General features: G+C 35.1%; 1 protein-coding gene and 1 long non-coding RNA gene across 4 annotated transcripts in view; one reads left to right on the top strand and one right to left on the bottom strand.

Moving 5' to 3' along the window:
- Positions 1-1,505: 1,505 nt before the first annotated feature.
- On the top strand, positions 1,506-9,449 carry LOC128241681 (uncharacterized). Its single transcript, XR_008262432.1, has 2 exons — positions 1,506-1,686; positions 4,284-9,449. It is a non-coding gene; the product is annotated as an uncharacterized LOC128241681 (long non-coding RNA).
- Positions 9,450-10,515: 1,066 nt separating this feature from the next.
- Positions 10,516-18,984, bottom strand: part of LOC128241544 (cilia- and flagella-associated protein 65-like) — a 29,385-nt gene continuing 20,916 nt past the window's right edge. For 2 of the 3 annotated variants that reach the window (XM_052958543.1, XM_052958545.1), the window contains 10 exons: positions 18,493-18,651; positions 17,777-17,920; positions 17,340-17,456; positions 16,757-16,897; positions 15,888-15,962; positions 15,008-15,210; positions 14,664-14,786; positions 14,016-14,277; positions 13,059-13,177; positions 10,516-12,083 (listed from right to left, as the gene is read on the bottom strand). In XM_052958543.1, the coding sequence (XP_052814503.1) occupies positions 11,903-12,083; positions 13,059-13,177; positions 14,016-14,277; positions 14,664-14,786; positions 15,008-15,210; positions 15,888-15,962; positions 16,757-16,897; positions 17,340-17,456; positions 17,777-17,920; positions 18,493-18,651 (1,524 nt within the window). In that variant the 3' untranslated portion in view covers positions 10,516-11,902. The remainder of the gene's footprint in view (positions 12,084-13,058; positions 13,178-14,015; positions 14,278-14,663; positions 14,787-15,007; positions 15,211-15,887; positions 15,963-16,756; positions 16,898-17,339; positions 17,457-17,776; positions 17,921-18,492; positions 18,652-18,984) is intronic. The other variant, XM_052958544.1, reaches the window with a different exon arrangement.

Here is an 18,984-nt window from a genome sequence, read left to right as displayed (position 1 = left end):
GACTGCGGTTGCCGTCTGGCGGTTGTTGAAGCTTACGTCATGAACCAAAATTTAAACTAGATTTCACGGTTAACACATTTAGAACTGTACTTTGCTGACATACCTAGTTGTTTTTTTAATATCTAAATATCAACAATATTAATTATAAACGTCTAACGGTTTAAATTATTTTTCTATTTTTGGTACAAACATCAATCCATTTTATCCGCTTTTATAACACATTCTCAAAGCCGCGACAATTTACCACCGTCCGACATTCATTGAATGAAACTAACGCCTGGGCGGGTTTACTTTCTCTCAAAAATACCACATGACCACACGAAGGGCTGAGAACGTGGGTCAAATAAATGTCAAAACCAAAATATGTAAGTTAAGAATATATTTATTGCGAAAAAAAAACTGCAATTATTCTCGGCCGGCGTTAAATGTACATGTATTTGTCTATCTGAATATCTTTTGAGTAAAGAAGTCAGTGTATCGTAAAGGTAAGTAACTCTGAAAAGGTACTTCTGTTAATTGACGCACTTCTCCTATTAGGAATGTTACCGCTAGTGGTATAAAATCGGATCATTCTTGTACACTAGCAAATCCGAGGGGTGGGGACGCACCAGGCGCCCCACTCCCAGGTCCGAAAATAGTTTACTTTAAGAATATTCAATATAGGAAGAAGAAACAAAGTACGCCTAACATGTCCAAAATGCATCATTTCGGACTAGAAATAATCCAAATAAATTTCGGTTTTCGAAGGGAGGTGCGCAAGTCTAAAGGTTACCCCCACCCCCTATTGTTGTGTTGTTGGTTTAGTTCTTACAACAACATGCGGAATGGGTTAGATTCATAAGATCTCAAATGGAGTCACATGTTTATTCATTCATACCCAAGCATCTAGTGAAATACAATACTACAGGCATAGCTATATACATGTATGAAACATAGTATTCAGTAGATACATTAAGATTAAGAATGCAACACCTATATCTACAATATAATGTGCGATCAGGGATACTTTTTTTATTATTTTGACATTTCTTATGTATCCCGCACGAGTCACGAGTCTGCCATAGTAAAACAAAATCGTCAAAAGACTCGTTGACGGCCATTTAGGTGGACTACCCCACCCCCACTAGTTACGCCCCCTCTAACGTCTTACCCTGGATCAGCCCATGTTATACATAACAGTCAATCATGTATATATGATAAACATATTAATGCATAAATAATGTATTTTTCTTTAAAGAATCTTAAAACTAATACTTATTGATATTAGGAATATGACTGAGGCATGGGAAGTGACAAAGTTTTCCTATAAAACATATCATTAACACTTTGTTATAAAGTCAATACGATATAGGAAGCCAAGTTAGTAAACAAATATACTGATCACTTCACATAGTAGTGTTTAACCAGTCGTGTAGGCGATCGTTCGATTCCGGACGTTATCGTTTACGATATGATTGGCTGACAGTGTTCGTAGACTTAGCCGATCATTGACGGATATTAACGAGGTTAAGGCCAGTGGGTTTGTGGAAAAAACCCGAGGCAATTAGATCTATTTTTAGATCTTCTATTAACCATGGAATAATCATATTGAGTAATGTGCACACTCTCATCAAACACATCACTGTGGTTTTTATAACCTTATAAATGTAAAAAAAACTCGATTGTTTCGGATACATTATTAAAAAGGTATGTTGTTAATCATTGTATATAAGCTAAAACAAACAGCAACTGAATTGTGTTACGTAGGTTTATTTACAAAATATCTACCTCTTTAAACTACAACAGGTACGTACATTCTACTTTTACTACGTACATATCATGATGCCTACAGTACGAGGAATGTTTATGAATCGTTTATGTTATTTACTCGCATTCCTAGACTCTATCCATATTATTGTCTTCTATTTTGTTTGTTTACGTTTATTTATTTACTTATTTATATTCATTCATCCATTCATTCACCCACCCATCCATCGTTCGTTCGTTCATGCGTACGTGCGTGCGTTCGTTCTTTCGTTCATTCAGTCAGTCAGTCAGTCATGCATACATTCGTTCGTTCGTTCGTTCGTTCGTTCGTTCGTTCATTCATTCATTCATTCATTCATTCATCAGATATAAGTTAAGTAGTATTAAACTGATTTTTATTAATGTTTATTAAAGCAAAACCCTTTCTCTGTTAAGCATTAATAACTCTGGAAACCTTCGTATCTAATATAAATGTGGGTTTAACTAAAAACCTACTTTTATCTGTTCGTATATAAAAGCTACTACTTTTTGTTCTCTATATAAGTAGTTACAATACTACTATTACAGCTACTACTGTAGTGTTTGAAATAGCTCAAGAGCTATGTAAGGGTACAGCACCCTGTCCTTTTTGGGTAACACCCTTCTGCCCCTATGGAGACAAGCATGAGCTCCATCCTGCCTATATAGAGTAAATTAAATGCTTCCGACTAAATATTAGTCTCGAAATTTACTTAAAACCTATAATAATATTATAATACGTACTCATTTTACATACTTGGTGATTTAAACCTAAAATGACTTCATCTAAACACATAGTCCATATAAACAGCCGCTTCAGAGTCTTTGACATTTTTTGTGTTGGCGTTATAGGGAACACAATAAATATCCAAATGTTAAAAAACGTTCCCTAAATGCGCATTATTGTGGCTTCTAAACACAGTTCTTATCATTTTTGATGGAATTCATAATATTCAAGTTCTTTATAGCCCGATACATTGCGCCCTTTTCTCCCTTAGCACCCTAGCTGCCCCTCTTCTCCCTAAGCACCCTAGCTGCCCCTCTTCTCCCTTAGCACCCTAGCTGCCCCTCTTCTCTCTTAGCACCCTAGCTGCCCCTCTTATCCCTTAGCACCCTAGCTGCCCCTCTTCTCCCATAGCACCCTATCTGCCTAGTCCAAATAATTGTACGTTGACGGATTTTTATTAGATTTTTGATATGGCAAATCCTTAGGGATTGGAAGAATCCCATATAACACGTCTATTATTTTAGACTACCTATCTGCCCCTCTTCTCCCTTAGCACCCTAGCTGCCCCTCTTCTCCCTTAGCACCCTAGCTGCCCCTCTTCTCCCTTAGCACCCTAGCTGCCCCTCTTCTGTAGCACCCTAGCTGCCCCTCTTCTCCCTTAGCACCCTAGCTGCCCCTCTTCTCCCTTAGCACCCTAGCTGCCCCTCTTCTCCCTTAGCACCCTAGCTGCCCCTCTTCTGTAGCACCCTAGCTGCCCCTCTTCTGTAGCACCCTGTCCTTTTTAAAACCTGGCTTAAACCCTTTACTTCTACTAAGGCTGCTGCTGCTTCTACTGCTGCTGCTTCTGCTGCTGCTATTACAAGAAATTCTACTATTGAAACTGCTGTTGCTGCTGCTACTACTATTACTACTACTACTTCTACTAATTCATTTACTATTACTACTACTGCTACTGCTGCTGCTATTGTAGTAGTAGCAGTAGCAGCAGCAGTAGCAGTAGTAGTAGCTGCAGTAGTGGCAGTTGCATTTGCAGCAGTAACAGTATCAGAAGCAGTAGCAGTAGTATTTGTAGTAGTAGTAGCAGCAGCAGTAGCAAAAGCAGTAGCAGTAGCAGCAGCGACATTTATTTTGGTATTGATTATATCAACAGTCAATTGTTATTGGTTCTAATCAATTCATTCTGAACTGTTTTTCTTAATTTGGATGAAAATGTAGAGACAAACTTATATCAATCAAATTACCAAGTTATGTTGACATTATCATCCCATCTTGCGCCTATATATGTGTAAGCGTTTCGTTTCAGTAATTATTTACTTCCGTAATAAAAAGAAAACCCATTCATAAAACCCTTAACACTAGCCTGCCGGTAAGTTTCCATTGATAGCTATCTATCTTGAGATCAGTTGAAATGAGTTAAATAATTGAAAGACATAAAAATAAAGCGTCTTTTTCTAAATGTTCTATCACAACGGTAACTGATTTGATGGGTGTGGATTTCGCTGATCTGATTGATTTAATACATTGATAAAGTTAACTACAGGTTCAAAAAGTCTTTTGGAAGATTAGTGGCATGTACCGTTATGTATACTAGTTATTATATACGAAGATAACTGGTTTAAGCAATTGCTTTACAAAACATGTATAAGTATTGCGGATGCATAATTATACTATAATTAATTTTGATCCTTTGTCGACAACTTATCTTCCATTTAGAAGGTCGATTAACTTCTTCAAGAAACGTATACGCTACAATTATAGACCGTACATAATTCTTTCTTTCTTATATTTTCAGAATTTCAATAAGAAGAGGGTCCATGCGTATAAAAATGCCGAAACCTGAGGCTAAATTTGAGAGATTCTTTTAAACTCGTCTTCCATGGGAATTGAAGACAAATTAACATTGATTCAAGTAAGGACATTAAAAGTGATACGCTGTGAAAATCCTTTTGTGTCTTCTATTTATTGACACTCGTTTAAAAGGACAGAATAGTTTTATATAACGTCAATATATTTGTTGACAAGCCCTGTCGTTTAAAATGGCGGCATTTGATTCGCTAAGCTTCGCACTTTTAATCCCATTTACAATATGTTTCGTTCTCCTCTTCATCGTGTGTTGCTTTGCCGATGAGATAAAAGATATTTGCCGACTACCTAGCCCGCTTCCAACTAGTTATATCGGCATGGATCGACCGCCGCGACGTCACTCAAGTAGGTCACGTGGTCGACATGGTCGTCATGGTAGCGCAAATGTTAGTGAGTCACAATCTACGTCACATGGAGACGACGCGCGCAACCTTATTCTGAATGAGGAGGGGAGGAGTCGAAACGTGTCAGAGAGTTCTACGGAATATTCTGGGCGTCAATTTGCGGTATCAAATTACGTCATAGTTGACGTCATCAACGAGCAGCCATCAACTTCGACAGAAAGTGACGCCATGCAGACGTCAGGTGAACAATTAAATTGTGACAAAACGAACAAAATGTCGTGTAATCCAACATTTTCTGCATCAATGAGTGATAACGCTATAAGTAGTTCGAGTAATTTTCATAACAATATTACCATGGTAAGCAGCTCGGCTTGCCAAGATAAACGTAATAAAGTGCCATGTGAAAGGTGTTTCTCAAAACAGACATGTGATGAATTAGCATCACAAAATTGTGCAATTTCTAGTTCCAGTAGAAATATGTCTGTTCCTACGGAGCTTAATTCAGTGTTATCGGCCACATTGCAACATTCGTTATCAAATGATGGCTTGTTAAACATGCCTTCGTCAGAAATAAGCAACAGACAAAATATCTCCGAAAGGGACAAATGTTCATAATGTACGAGTATATACATGTATATATATATCAATGGTGTTCATCATGCGCATTTATCAAATTAGTTATGATAAGAAATACGTCGAGTTATTGAGGCCGGATAGCAGCAGGATTTATCATAAGGCTGTAGATTTATTTGTGTTTTATCATTATATATATATCGTATGCACTAATTCACTTATAACTTACACATTGTGTGTATTTCAGGTGATAAATTACGTCATAAATGCTAATCACAGTCACTGTTAGGTCTATAGAGACCCCCAATGCATGTCCTGTATATGAACACATTTATTTGTCCCAAGTTATTTTTACATGTAGTAATTTTGATAGAGGAAAATCATACCCTTACCAAATACATATGAATATACATTATTATCATTGAGGGCCAATGTACTTATTCTAAAAAATGTTCAGTGTAGATATATACATGTATGTTTATGTGTTCTTTTATAGTTATAATACACACATTTTGTCTTTAAAGCTGCACTCTCACAGATTGACGGTTTTGTCTTTTCTTTTCGTCTCAGAATCAGCAGATTTTGTCATCAATGCCTTCTATTTATTCATATAAGATCTTTCACAATAAAACAGATCTCAAGTATTTGATCGTAAGTAACACTTTTAGCCATGAAACATCAATGTTTCAAACGTTAATATGAAAAAATGTGATCTGATCTTTTGTCAGCAGTGTTATATCTCTGGTTTTCAAACATTTACGCAAAAATTTGGCTCATTCCAAGTCAAAAAAATAAAAAAAGTTATCAAGTCAGTCAATCTGTGAGAGTGCAGCTTTAACTTTCGGATCTGAACATGGTACTATAAATATATTTATATATAATGCACCAGTGAATTGTTACCACGGCCCCCCGGGACAGAGGGTATTCCGGGGATAGCCGGGGAAATGAGCTGTGTTTTTACCTTTCAGGTAGCCCCGCACTGCCGGGTGAATGCGGTGGTTTTGTCTTCGCACCAAAAATAGAGGGGAATGGGCCTTACCTAGAGTCCCTGGGGTGCAGGGGCATTTGGTCAGGACTTTACCAGCATTTCTTACCCGTAGGGTGGGGATTTTACCCGGGCTTGGCTAAACCGAAAGTGAAAGTCCCCACTATTCCCTAGACCTGGGGGTGGGCGTGGTTACAATTGACAGATACATAAATGCACGTAGAATCAATGCAATAAAGTGTGCTTAACTTTTTAAAATTATGTATGTACTTACTTGCCTTGTGCATTGTTGTCTTTTTTCAGTCACAGTGTGTGCTATTTTTATGTTTTGTTTTGTATGGTATGTGTCTTGACCTTGACCTTGTGCCTTTAATCAAGGTCATTGTTAATTGGTTTTGCAACTGGGCTTGTCCCTGTAGTTTTCATCGTTTAGTTATGATTACACTTATCATTTCGGTCCAGTTCCAAAGATTTTTACGGGCTTTATATTATGCTTAAAAATCATAAATGCAGAGCCTTTAGATGTAGTTGTTTGTGTTGCGCTCTGAATAACTGAATTCCAGCTGTTCAAAATTGTAGAAGCTTGAGGATTTATTTATACACATTCAGAACATTTTGATATTGTACTTATATATTTTGCATTATGAACAAAGGAATTTCAGTTGAACAAAATTGCAGTAGATTTAAGTATTTATACACAGAACATTTTTATAGTACTTTGTATTGTGCTTTCAAGAAATGAATTCCAGTGGAACAAAATTGCAGGAGATTTAAGGATTTATACACCAAACATTTTGACAATTTTGTTTTGTGCTTTGAACAAATGTTTTCAGCCGAACAAAATTGTGGAAGCTTTAAGTATTTATACACAGAACATTTTGATTTTGTACTTAATTTTAAGAATGTTTTGCTCTCTCAATAACTGAATTCCAGCCAAACAAAATTGCAATAGCTTCAAGGATTTACACAGAATATTTCAATATTATACTTTGTGTTTTGATTTCTTAACAAATGAATTCCAACTGAACGAAATTGCATTAGCTCTATTTCAAAGTGTGAAAGTGAAAAGGTTCTATCTTTTTCTTCATTCAATGTCTCTTACAACCTTTTCGCTTTCACATCTCGATTTATAATGTCTCTAAGTATCAGTTACACTCGGTGAATATCTTTCATTTTATACTTGTATTTACATTCATAAATTATGCTCATATACATTCAACTGAAATTAATCTAACACCTTAAAGATATTTTATGAGATTATTGCTCTTGTAAACTGACCTTTTTTCGATCCATCTTAGGCCTAAAAAAAAAATTGTTTGGTTAGGGTTACATCCTTAAAAAAAATAGGTAGGGTAGGTAGGCTTTATATTTATTTATTTTATTTTTTTTTATTAGGTTTTATATAAGAATATAATTTTCATCATTGGAGAATGGTGTTAAAGCTATCTTCTGTACAAGCATTTAAGGTTTAAACTTAATATTAAAAAGCAATTAAAAAAAAAACGAATTTTTTTTTTTTTTTTTTTTTTTTTTTTTTTAGTTTTTCATTTTTTTTTCAAACTGACTATAAAAACGGTAGGGTCGGCGCCTATTCCGTAGGTAGGGTCGGGTAACCCGAACCAAATGTATTTTTTTTAGGCCTTATGTGTATAAGCCAAACTGCTTATAAATGTGTACTTGAGATTTTATTTAAAGAAGGTGCTGATATATTTACTTTGCATTTATTATTTATTTTAAAAGGACTTGTTTACATCTTTTCGAGTGATACAGACAACGAAAAAATTGTTTGCGTGAAATTTAAAGATGATGCTTCTTTCAATGATAAAACAGCTTGAAAAGTTCAAATTATTGTACCATTGTTATTAATTATTTAAAAATTGATAGAACATGCTCTTTTTGAATAATTTTGCTCAACGGCATTAGTTATGCTATTGAAAATTGAATCACTATAGGCTTGGACTAACAAAATTATGTTTAAACTATTATTAGTGCCATGCAGTTTGAGATGCTGTTTGATATTCATTTATATAAGTCAATAAAATAACTCAATTTCAAAAATGTTTAAAGAATATTGTTGCCAATATCAATCTGTGAGCCAGCCCCTTTAATGTTAGGTACACATTGATTGTTTTTAATAAATAGTACCCATGTTCTTATATTTTATACATACATGTAAGATGAAGAATTTGTATGCATTTAGGACATGTCTTTTTTATCTAAAACTAACTGTTCCTATATGTACATGTATATGTATACCAACAACATATTCTTGCAGTTACAAGAAAACATCATTTTATAATAACCTTTACAAATTTTAAACAATATTTATGTGATAATTAATAAGAAATGTTTGACAATGCCTTAAATGGCCCATCCACGGTTAGTGAATTTAAAGTGACACTCTTATTCAAAATCAATACATACACATGTAAAACAAACATCAATTTTGACTGATAAACCTTTAACTACTTACTTAATAATGCATTTATGGAAAGTATTAATTACTGATAACTAGATTGTAACCGTGAATTCAATACCAGAATTAGGGCAAAAATATTAAACGATTGGTGACTGCTAAAAGATTTATTGTGGTCTACTATAGTCTCATTACGTAGAAATACTGTGTGTTATGTTCATTTCTTTAAAATTAAACTCGGTATCCTTCGTAAGAACCATTGTTTTCGACATTAATTCATCGTTTTTGAAATATTAAACAATACTATTAATTGTGGTAAATCTTACTTGGGAGTAAGAGTGCATCTTTAAAAATACACAATAAAACTGATTCAATAAAATTGACCAATTTTCTTTTTCCACCAGCTGCACAATCAATTTACTAAAAAGTTTTATCCATTTTTACTTCAGCAGCCATTCTCCATCAGTTGGATACTAATAATATTGTAAAAAAAAAATCGCTCTCTGATTTGGTCAATAGATTGAAGTCTTTCATATTGCCAAGTTAAGTTCAAAATATTGGTCAATTTATTGAGCATAGATGGGCTCCTTAAGTCTCTTAAATAATAATTATGTAGTATATCTGTTTTCTGAAACATCAAATAGCAAAAAGATGTTGATAAGACGCTATACTATAATACATGTTCTAGGTACTATTCAATTCTTGTTTCTTTTAGTACACTGTATTCTTGTGATAATATTTGACCAAAGTTTGATATTTAATAAATACTGAAATGTTCATGTGTATTTTGTCATTACTGATATATTACATTATTTGATCTTTTTTTCATCAAAAGTTTAGTGTTTAAAGGTACTCTTTCATGTTTTTAGACCAAAAATTAGTTTTCCCAGGCTTTTTTTTTATAGTATAAAAAAAGTATGTTGGTTTTAGTAGGGTGCAGACCTAGTCCATATAAACAGCCGCTTCAGAGTCTTTGATGATTTTTGTGTTGGCGACTCTCCAAATGTTAAAAAACGTTCCCTATACGCGCATTATTGTGGCTAGGTGCAGACCCATGCCAGCAAAGAAAAACAGAAAAGAGCATGCTCAGCTTGACCCTTGTACAGGACTTTAAGACTGATCAAGAAATTATCCTGGTCGAGCCCGGTAGTCTTCACTCATTTCTATTTACAAAATAATGTCAACTCTGTCAAGAAAACCAGGTAAAAAGGAGGGACTGTACACGTCACGATACCTTGAAGCCATAGACATGCTGTAAAAGAAAAAGAGAAAAGAGTGTGCTCAGCTTAATCCTTGTATATAAGACATGCCTGTAAGATTAATCAAGAAATCATCCTTGATAAGCCTCCGTCAACCTCGGACATTTTTATTTAAAATGTCCGAGGTTGATGTCTTAGACATTCCATGTTTATCTTTATTCTTTAAAATACTCACTTAATAAAATAATTATCATTTCTTTCTTTAAATGATCCTTGTGTGGCATTATTAAAATACTTTTTTGCACACCGACAATGACATCAGGGCTATCCTAAAGGCCTAGTTTAAGGAATGTTTGGCATGACAATCCCCTGCTGTGCATATCATGCTAATTGCACTGGTGTCACAGTAGGGGCCAATTTCCTGTGTATTGGCTCAGAGCCATTAAGGGTCCATTTCCTTAATAAAACCTCGAAAAATGCACAGCAGGTTACTCAAATCAGAGATCTGATAAGACAATTATGCAATTAGATTAAGATCAATACACAGAATTTGTGTACTATACACGATAATTGGAGGGGGGGGGGGTCACTTATAAAAGGATTAAACTAGACTTTTTTTATTTCGAAATAAAAACAAGTTAATATTATGATCATATAATTTATTATCAGTCAAAGACTTACAACAAGCAAGGACAACTATAGTTTTGCATCTAGTACAATTTTCAAGTAAATACAGTTCTAAAAAGGAATGAAAATATAACTATGACATATAATTAAGGTTCCTTATATTAATCAATGACTGGATTTCTACGTAACTTGATTTCATAACTTAATGATTATAAACGTTACTTGCTCCTTGATACGACGCATTTTTACTGATAACGAATAAAATGGACGGCAGCAGTTTTGAACAATTCACACAAATACAAGTCTCTCAGCAATATGTATTCTAAATATAAAATGTAAACACTGATATATTCACAGTAACTGTTAACTGCAATAAATTGAATATACTGTAAAACATATCACAGACATAGTGTAAAATAAATACTTTTTTCTATGGAAATGCTCAGAAGCAAGTTTATACATGTAAGTATATTGATAAAACAAGTGAATGAAAATCAGTGAACAAAATTAATATTTTTTTTTCAATATTTCGTAGTAAAAAACAACAATAGATGTATAATGCAATGAGTAGATTCCAGTTTAGCGGTCCCCTTTTGTAACAAAATGATAGAAAACTATTTTGCATGAATAAACTTGGTTTTGTGGATGGCGGTGGGGCAGGGGTCCCAGGGGCAGTAGCCTCCAATACCGCCCCCACCCAAATTAATGTTTAAGCTATATATTCCATTTCAATATATATTTGATAAATTACTATTTTGGGTGTTTGAACTTGGTGGTTTTGAAGGACCCGCTAGACTGAAAGTGCACCGATTATAACAACTATCAACAGCAAATGATATTCAAAGACAAGCTAGAAATGTTGTATTTAAATGCATGAAGCAACATTTAGATAATAAATATGCAGGCAAATATACACCTGATATTTATTCCAATACTTTAGACCAACATTTTTAAAAGTTTTGATAACGCAATTTTACCCATGTCATTGAGTTTGCCCACATAACATGTATATATTGTTTTTTTCGTTCCAATTTTTGAAAAATATTGGGTAAATAATGATTGTTCTGTTTTATCATTGGTAACAAAAATAACTACTTTTTTTTACAATGTCATACATTTTTTGAAATTTAAATAAAAAATCTCGAAAAATACAAACATTTCCTATCAAAGTAGTGTTAAATACATTTAACATTGTTGTTTTTTTGTCAATATATTGACAATATTTACCATAATGATTGATATATTCTCACCCTAACTATTATGATCAGTTTTCACATATTCCACGACTCCTTCACAGGTCCACACTTTTATTCAACAAAAATAACAAAAGTCAACAAATTAAAAAAAAACATGAAATTCTCACAAAACCAGTAAACCAGTCTATTTTAGGTAACACAGTCAGCCTCACTTGCATGCCTTCCCAGAATTCCCTGCAAGCTTACTGGAGGAGGATCCATTTCGTTTTGGGAGGGCAATGAATCTAGGTCTGGATGTAATATTGAACTCTCCCTCTAAGGCTTCTGTTAGGACGTTCAGCAGTGTGTTTTCTATTACGCTTTCAACCGTGTTTCCGAATTCTGGTAGTCTGAAAATGAACAAGAAATATATAATCAATACAGTAAAATTTAAATTAGCTATTCCATGTAGCTTCTGCATATTAAAGCAAGGTTGTCTGGTTTGCGCATTGCTTCTAACCAAGGCGACCTGGGTTTGATTCCCGGCCTGGGCAAATGTGAGTTTGGTCAGTGGTTACCAAGCTGGACAAGTGGGTTTCCTCCAGGTAATCGAGATTCCCCCAAAAACCCAAGACCACACTCTCTCGGAACTCTGTGCCAACAAGAGTGTCTTAGCATAAGTTATCACTTTTTTTTCAATCGTATATGAAGACAGAGTATAATATTTAAATATATATATAGTGTTTAGACTAAACAAACAAAGGGACAGTGAAAAACCTTTGGGAACATGGTGTTTCAGTGAATCTGAAGCAAAATAACTCTACCATTAGCTAGAAAGTATTAAAAGCACAAATCATTTGTATCATCATTCTATTAATAGAAGGTCCTGATTTTCTTTTAGAACAAAAGTTATGGCTTCATTTTAAAAGACTGCTGTGTAGTTAGTTGTCTGCCCCTTAGTTTCTTGAAAATTCTCAAGTTCGTTCTCAACTACAGTATACTATTAAAGTCATGTGCATACCATTACCCGGTACAATTAAGAAATAAAAATCAATTCTCATTCTTTAATATTTTTTATTTCTTTGATTTCTTAATATTTAAAACAATTCTTTGTGTTTTATCTTTCTTTATTTAAGTCATAAAATATGCAAAAAAAAACTAAGTACATTTTTTTAGCAATTACTCGAGCACTAAAATAACTTTTGTATCAACACTTTTATGGAAAAATCAATATTAATATAATCTTTAACCAATTTACAGAGTAAACACCAACTTGAATTTGAATCATGCTGAGCTGTCAAGTGGTAAAATAAGTCGATTTAGTTAATGAGTTAATATAAGTATTTTCAAGAAACTGAGGACAGAGTAACTGGAGGTGTACATACTTTTTCATCTCCTGCTTCTGTTTCAGCTTCTGTTCCTCATCCTTCACACGCCGTATCTCCGACAGTGAGTGACGAGGGGTGCTCGTTTTTGACACTCTGGTCTCAGGGGTGCTAGCCTGCTATGGAAAAATAAACATGTGTTAAGCATGAATACTAGGTTTATTATATTTATTTTAAACATAATAATTAAGCTATTATAAGCCTTGCTCAACTATATTAGGAATAAGCTGCTACCTGTATAAGCCACTAACAGTAAATACTGCCTAGAACCACCCATATTCCTAAATCACTTCCATTAAAAATAGGTTTCTCAAACCAACAATATAGGGTCAGACGTCAAGATAGTCCATTTTGCTAGATGATCCTACAATTATTTTTGTTGGAAATTTTGTATGCATCTCTGGGGGACGGTTTCGATAAAGATGGTAATGATTAATTTACAATTGTAACTTACTAGGGGGAACCTTGTTTTTGGGGTAAGCTGTGGTTCAATAAAAATATCATTAGGACTAAATGTCATACATTCTGCCGATAACTTTATGGGTGTCCCCCAGCACTCTTAAACAGCACAAGGTTACAACTAAGACATCTTATTGAAATAGGGCCCTCTATAATATAATTTTTTTAGAGCCATATGGACTTCAGTTCACAACAGTGGCCGAAATTAGCACAAGCCTTGCACTGGTAAAATGCTTTTCGGGCTTGCTCAAATTCTGGGTTTTATACAGCAGGGCTTGTTCAAAAATGTAATGCCAAGCAGTAATATATGAATTCGGGCTTGTTCATCCAAAAGACTAATTTCGATGACTGTCACAAATGAACTATCTTGCTAGTAACTGAGTTTGACCAAGTTATATTTCCTGAACTTAAATGACAATGCGCAGGCTGTTGCCGAAGAAAGGCTTTGGCATTAATTCAACTTATTATTGAAAAAGGTCAAAAGCCATTGCTCCTAACCTTGCTCCTTTCTGAAGCAGCTGATGACTTGTTACTCCTTGGTTTACGCCGGGATGACGATGATGACGCTGATGACACAGGTGAGGGTGGTGTCGGGCGATGAATTTCTCCAAAGGTAGTCTCAACTGGGGACCCAGGGGATGAGGGGCTGGATTGACCCCCTTCTGGGGCCCTACGTTCACCGATCTGGGCAAAGTAGGGCACTGGATCCTTCATGACCTTGACAACACTCTCAAAGAAGGCAGAGTCATCCAGTAAACCTCTGAAATGGCAGAACAACACCATTAATAATGAAAAAAATGTACACAACACAAAAATACACAACTCAACCGCATGTCATAAGAGCATTTATTTATATGAATGGGTAAAACCCGCCTTTGACAGTTCACTTTGATTAAGTCAGCCATGGTAGACATAGGGTTCTCCATAAATTGTAGTTGAACCGTCTCAAAAAGTAAAGTAGCTGACCAACGACTACTTATTCTTCTTTAAATTAACTTGTTTTCCTAAATTTGAATCTGCCTATGGAATTGCCATTTGAACGGTTTTTATTGAAAACACTGAGAAAATTCTTTAAAATGGATAAGCATTTACATATGAGCTTTTTATTAAAGTTGAGGACTTCATTATATGATGACAGTTACTCACCTTAGAACGTTTGCCATGACCCCAGACACGACATCAGCTTCGGACTGTTTACACTCGACTGCATCTGTCTGTGCTGGTTTTGGCTTTTCTGCTTCATTCTTTTTTGCCTGCTCACTCAAGCACCTGTAGATTGTAACAAAAGTCTGATACAGCATGGACATAACACACAAATCAGAAAATCTACTTGTAAGCTGCAAATTTTGAGAGCTCCAAAAGAAGACATTAGAAAAATTCAACTGTTTGACACTAAAGTTATAATATTGGTCACACTTTTAGTAACGTGTAAGTACTGAATGCTTAAGATGTAGACGAAATTAAGACAAAACAAGGTCTATTGTACACACCTATCAACATAGAACTTCTTGTATTCATCAGGAAAGTTGATCTGGAATGCTCTGATGTCATGGGTGCGAGCTGTAAGCCCGAGATGAAGCAGGAATGGGGTCGGGGGCTCTGGTTTCTCCCAGAGAATATCCTCATTTCTTCGACGACGCTCACATTGTTGTTTTTCTTCATCAGGGGAGAGCTTGCTGATTGGTGGCAGTGTCTGTGGGAGGGAGTTTATATAATCATAATGAGTCAATGAAACATTGGACCAATTGTTCAGTACTTTGTTAAAGTAAATACGGTTGTTAACGTTATCATTGTTAACTTTCTAAACGTTAATACTCTGGAAGTTTAATGGATACTCGTGAGATCTACTGTATTTTAAACAAGACTTTAGACAAGTGGTTTAGCTGTACTTTTTATATTTAAATATCAAGCTCATCTTCAAATATTTCACGTTTAAAAGTTATCAATGATGTCGTTAATCATGTTGTTAACTTTAACAAAGGTTCTAAACATTTGGGCCATTGTGTATATAGTGGCATTTATTTTGTCTTGTTATTGAGCTAGCTTTCATAGTGACGTGATACTTTCCTACAGGGCGAGGGGTTGAAGGTTTGATTCCTGCCAGTTGCACAGAGCATAATCTGGCATTTCATTACACCAATTGAACCTAAGCTGGATGTGAAGTTCAAAACTTAACAATCTGTTCAGAGTGGATGACAAAGAACTGAATAAACTATATTACAATAAACAGCTGCAGTAATAGGAAATTCCTATTCAGTTAGACCACAATTTATAAATATACCCTTCAGCTAAAAATGTAGGTAAAGGATGGCCAAGCAAATTGTAAATGTTTTTATTGAGGGATTGTCATAAAAAACAAATCTAACTCACCCTATACTTGACAAAGTCGGATTCACTGGCCCTCAGATCCTCGTCCATTGTCTTAGGTCTAGATGGTGGACGCTCCTGTATGCAACATTAAAGAAGTTAAGCAAAGGACTATCACAAATAAAACCAAGTATATTAAGAACATTTTCTAAAAGCAGTTTTCTTGAGCTTTAAAGTAAATAATGTTTTAGCATAAATTAAAAAACAACAGTACCAGTAATGCAAGCTGATATCCATAAGTTTCTGTCGATTTTGGCCAATATTAATGTCACAAGACTATTACAGTACATTGACATTAGCTTAAGATTTAAGCTAAACTGATGTTAAATGATGATTTGCATAACTACAGAAGGCATCTAAGCATTCAATTTCCTAAGATTTTTAGACTCATGACATTTGTGAATATAACCCTCGAGTCTTGTGTTGTAATTAGACAAGAGAACTGCAAGAGATACCATCACTAGCCTGTTGTTCTTGTTTTTTTTAAATCAAAATTGACTACTTAAGGGACATAACTCAATAAGTATGAAAGCCAGAGTCAGTGGCCTTACTACACATGTGAGTAACATCTCTGCCAACATTTGTACCAAGATTCATGAGAATACATTGAATGTTTATTACAGTGTAACCTATTGGCTTGTTCTCCCAGGGACCTCGAGCCTCAGAAAATTTGTACCAAGCATGCATGCTTCCCTTCATTATCATCTTGTTTGAGTCAATGAGGAATTCGAGCCAAGCAAGTTTGAGCTAACTGGTTTGACTGCAGGTATGGCTAAGATTAAGTATTTGCAATGACGCCCCTAAAGGGCTATCACAATTCCCCAACATTTCTTCTTTTTGAAATACAGACAATCAAATAATGAATCACTTACAGTGACCTCAGGACTGCCGATGCGCTTATCAGCATCCAGATCTTCTTCCGTGATGGTGAACTCGTACTTCTGTCTCATCCTCTCAGCTTCCCACTCTGTGAGCCTGTCCTTGTATTGATTGAATTCTACCTGATCAGTCACCTGTTATAGATTAAATATTAAGTTAATGTAACATTGCCAACAGCAAAACAATAAACACACTATTTTTTTATCCGTCTCTTTGCATTCCGCTAGTCTGGGATAGCACTCATTTTATTTCATCCCAAGCCATATTCAATAAACAAGTTAGATTTAACTTTAATTTAAGAGTAAAATCCGAGTATTATTATTGGACTGTAGAGTTAAGTGACAAATAAACAAAATAGAATCATTTAGTCTTGTCTAATAAATGTAACCCATTGTACAAAGAAAGGAAATGCTAACTTTTGTCTACATTAATTTTTTCCAAAGTTATATAACAAAGTTTGTCCAGTGGCAATCAAATTAACCTAGCTCATCTTTGAAAATCGAAAGTTCAATTATTTGTGTATCTTCCTTTAATTACTAATAAGAAAGTAATCAAACTTCACACAAACATTCTTACCTCACACACAAGGTCAAGGTCATAGAACGAGGGTTGACCTGTGGCTATAAAGTTGACCCGACACATCTTAGACTCCCCAGGGTTCAGATAGCCACGCACTGGACCAATGGACAGGAACTGAAAAGAAATCATAAAGGTTACAAACACACCATCTGAATAAATTTGGGGAGGATTGCCAGAGTTTTATTATTTTTGCTTGCAGGCCACTACAAACAATGATTTCAAAACAAAACACATAATGGACTCATAACGGATTTGAGGGCCAAAATATGGAATTATTTAAGATCATATGCCCAAAAATATTGGGCACCAGTATGGATTTCATATTCGTTTCAAACTAAATCATTATTTTTTTCCACTAAACATGAATGTAATGAGTACCTGTATATTTAAACAAACACCACATTTTACATAGTGTAATATTAGGCTCCACCTACCTGGCTGTCTGATGGACAGGTGACATGCCATTCAAATGTGACAGGGCGGGTCTTGGACCTGTTCGAAACAAACACCATCCGGCGTCCCCGACAGAACAGCGGTAAGTTGCCGAATGAGATTCTCTCTTGGGATAGGAATGCAAGCTGTAATATACAGTCAAAACATACTTGAGACAATGGCGACATTCGAGCCCGTTGAAAGAGCCTATGACACAGACATAATGCTCTTTCATGCAATTGGAACACAGAATAACATGGAGTTGAACAATATGTGAAACCTATGCCACTTCTTCTCATCATAGTAAACCTTCATGACAAGTTTTTCTGGAATCCTACAATGCATGGTAATGATACAGCCAAGCTAAGGTTCAATCCAGATGGACACACAGTTGCATGCACACACTTACAAAAAACAACGTCGTTCACTCTTCCACTAAACATAGGAGAAATAAACAAAAGTTTAAAAAAAGAAAATAATCATTCTGAATTTAATTTGGAATTATTACATGGACCTTTAGTTTAATTAACGAAATAAATAAACTTAGTTGAATTGCCAAAAAAAAAAGGGGAAAGGGCTAATGATTTATAAATACAAGATGGTAATGCAAGTCAGGTTCTGTTGCTCGATTATCAGACGCTGTGTCCATAAACTGTTCACACTGGTTGTAAACTACCTTAAAGCTTTAACTATCTTATTAATTGAATATAAAACTGACCTGTCCTGGGACTGGGACACTCTGAACTCCCGGCACTCCTGTCAGATCCTGTTGGTCCGTCATCGGCATCGTATCTCCCATGATCCTCTTGTCATAGCCCACGCCGGTGAATGTGACGATTGCAGTGTCACCGTTGTGGACATGAATTGGAACATCAACCTGGGAAACAAAACAAACATGAGTTTTTTCAGTAATACTTTTAAATAGTTTTTTTTTTCATACATAGGCAGGTAAAAATGTACATGTAGTAAGGCTATATTTTTCATATATTTATTATTTTTGCTGGGCTAAAAAGAAAATTGACTTTATTCATCAAGGCCAGAATTGTTAATGGTCTTATAAATACCGCTAGTTGAGGCCCTGAGAGAGGGGCAAGAAAAAAATTCAATTTCATTATAACCCTCTGACCATATGTGTTTTTGCTTCAATCGGAGAAATATCCATTTAACGTTAAGGATTTTCCCCACTCCGAATGAGGCTGGTCAAAATTAT

This window comes from Mya arenaria, chromosome 7, assembly GCF_026914265.1.
Source record: "Mya arenaria isolate MELC-2E11 chromosome 7, ASM2691426v1".
Taxonomy (NCBI): Eukaryota; Metazoa; Mollusca; class Bivalvia; order Myida; family Myidae; genus Mya; species Mya arenaria.
This window is presented reverse-complemented; position numbering and strand designations above follow the sequence as displayed.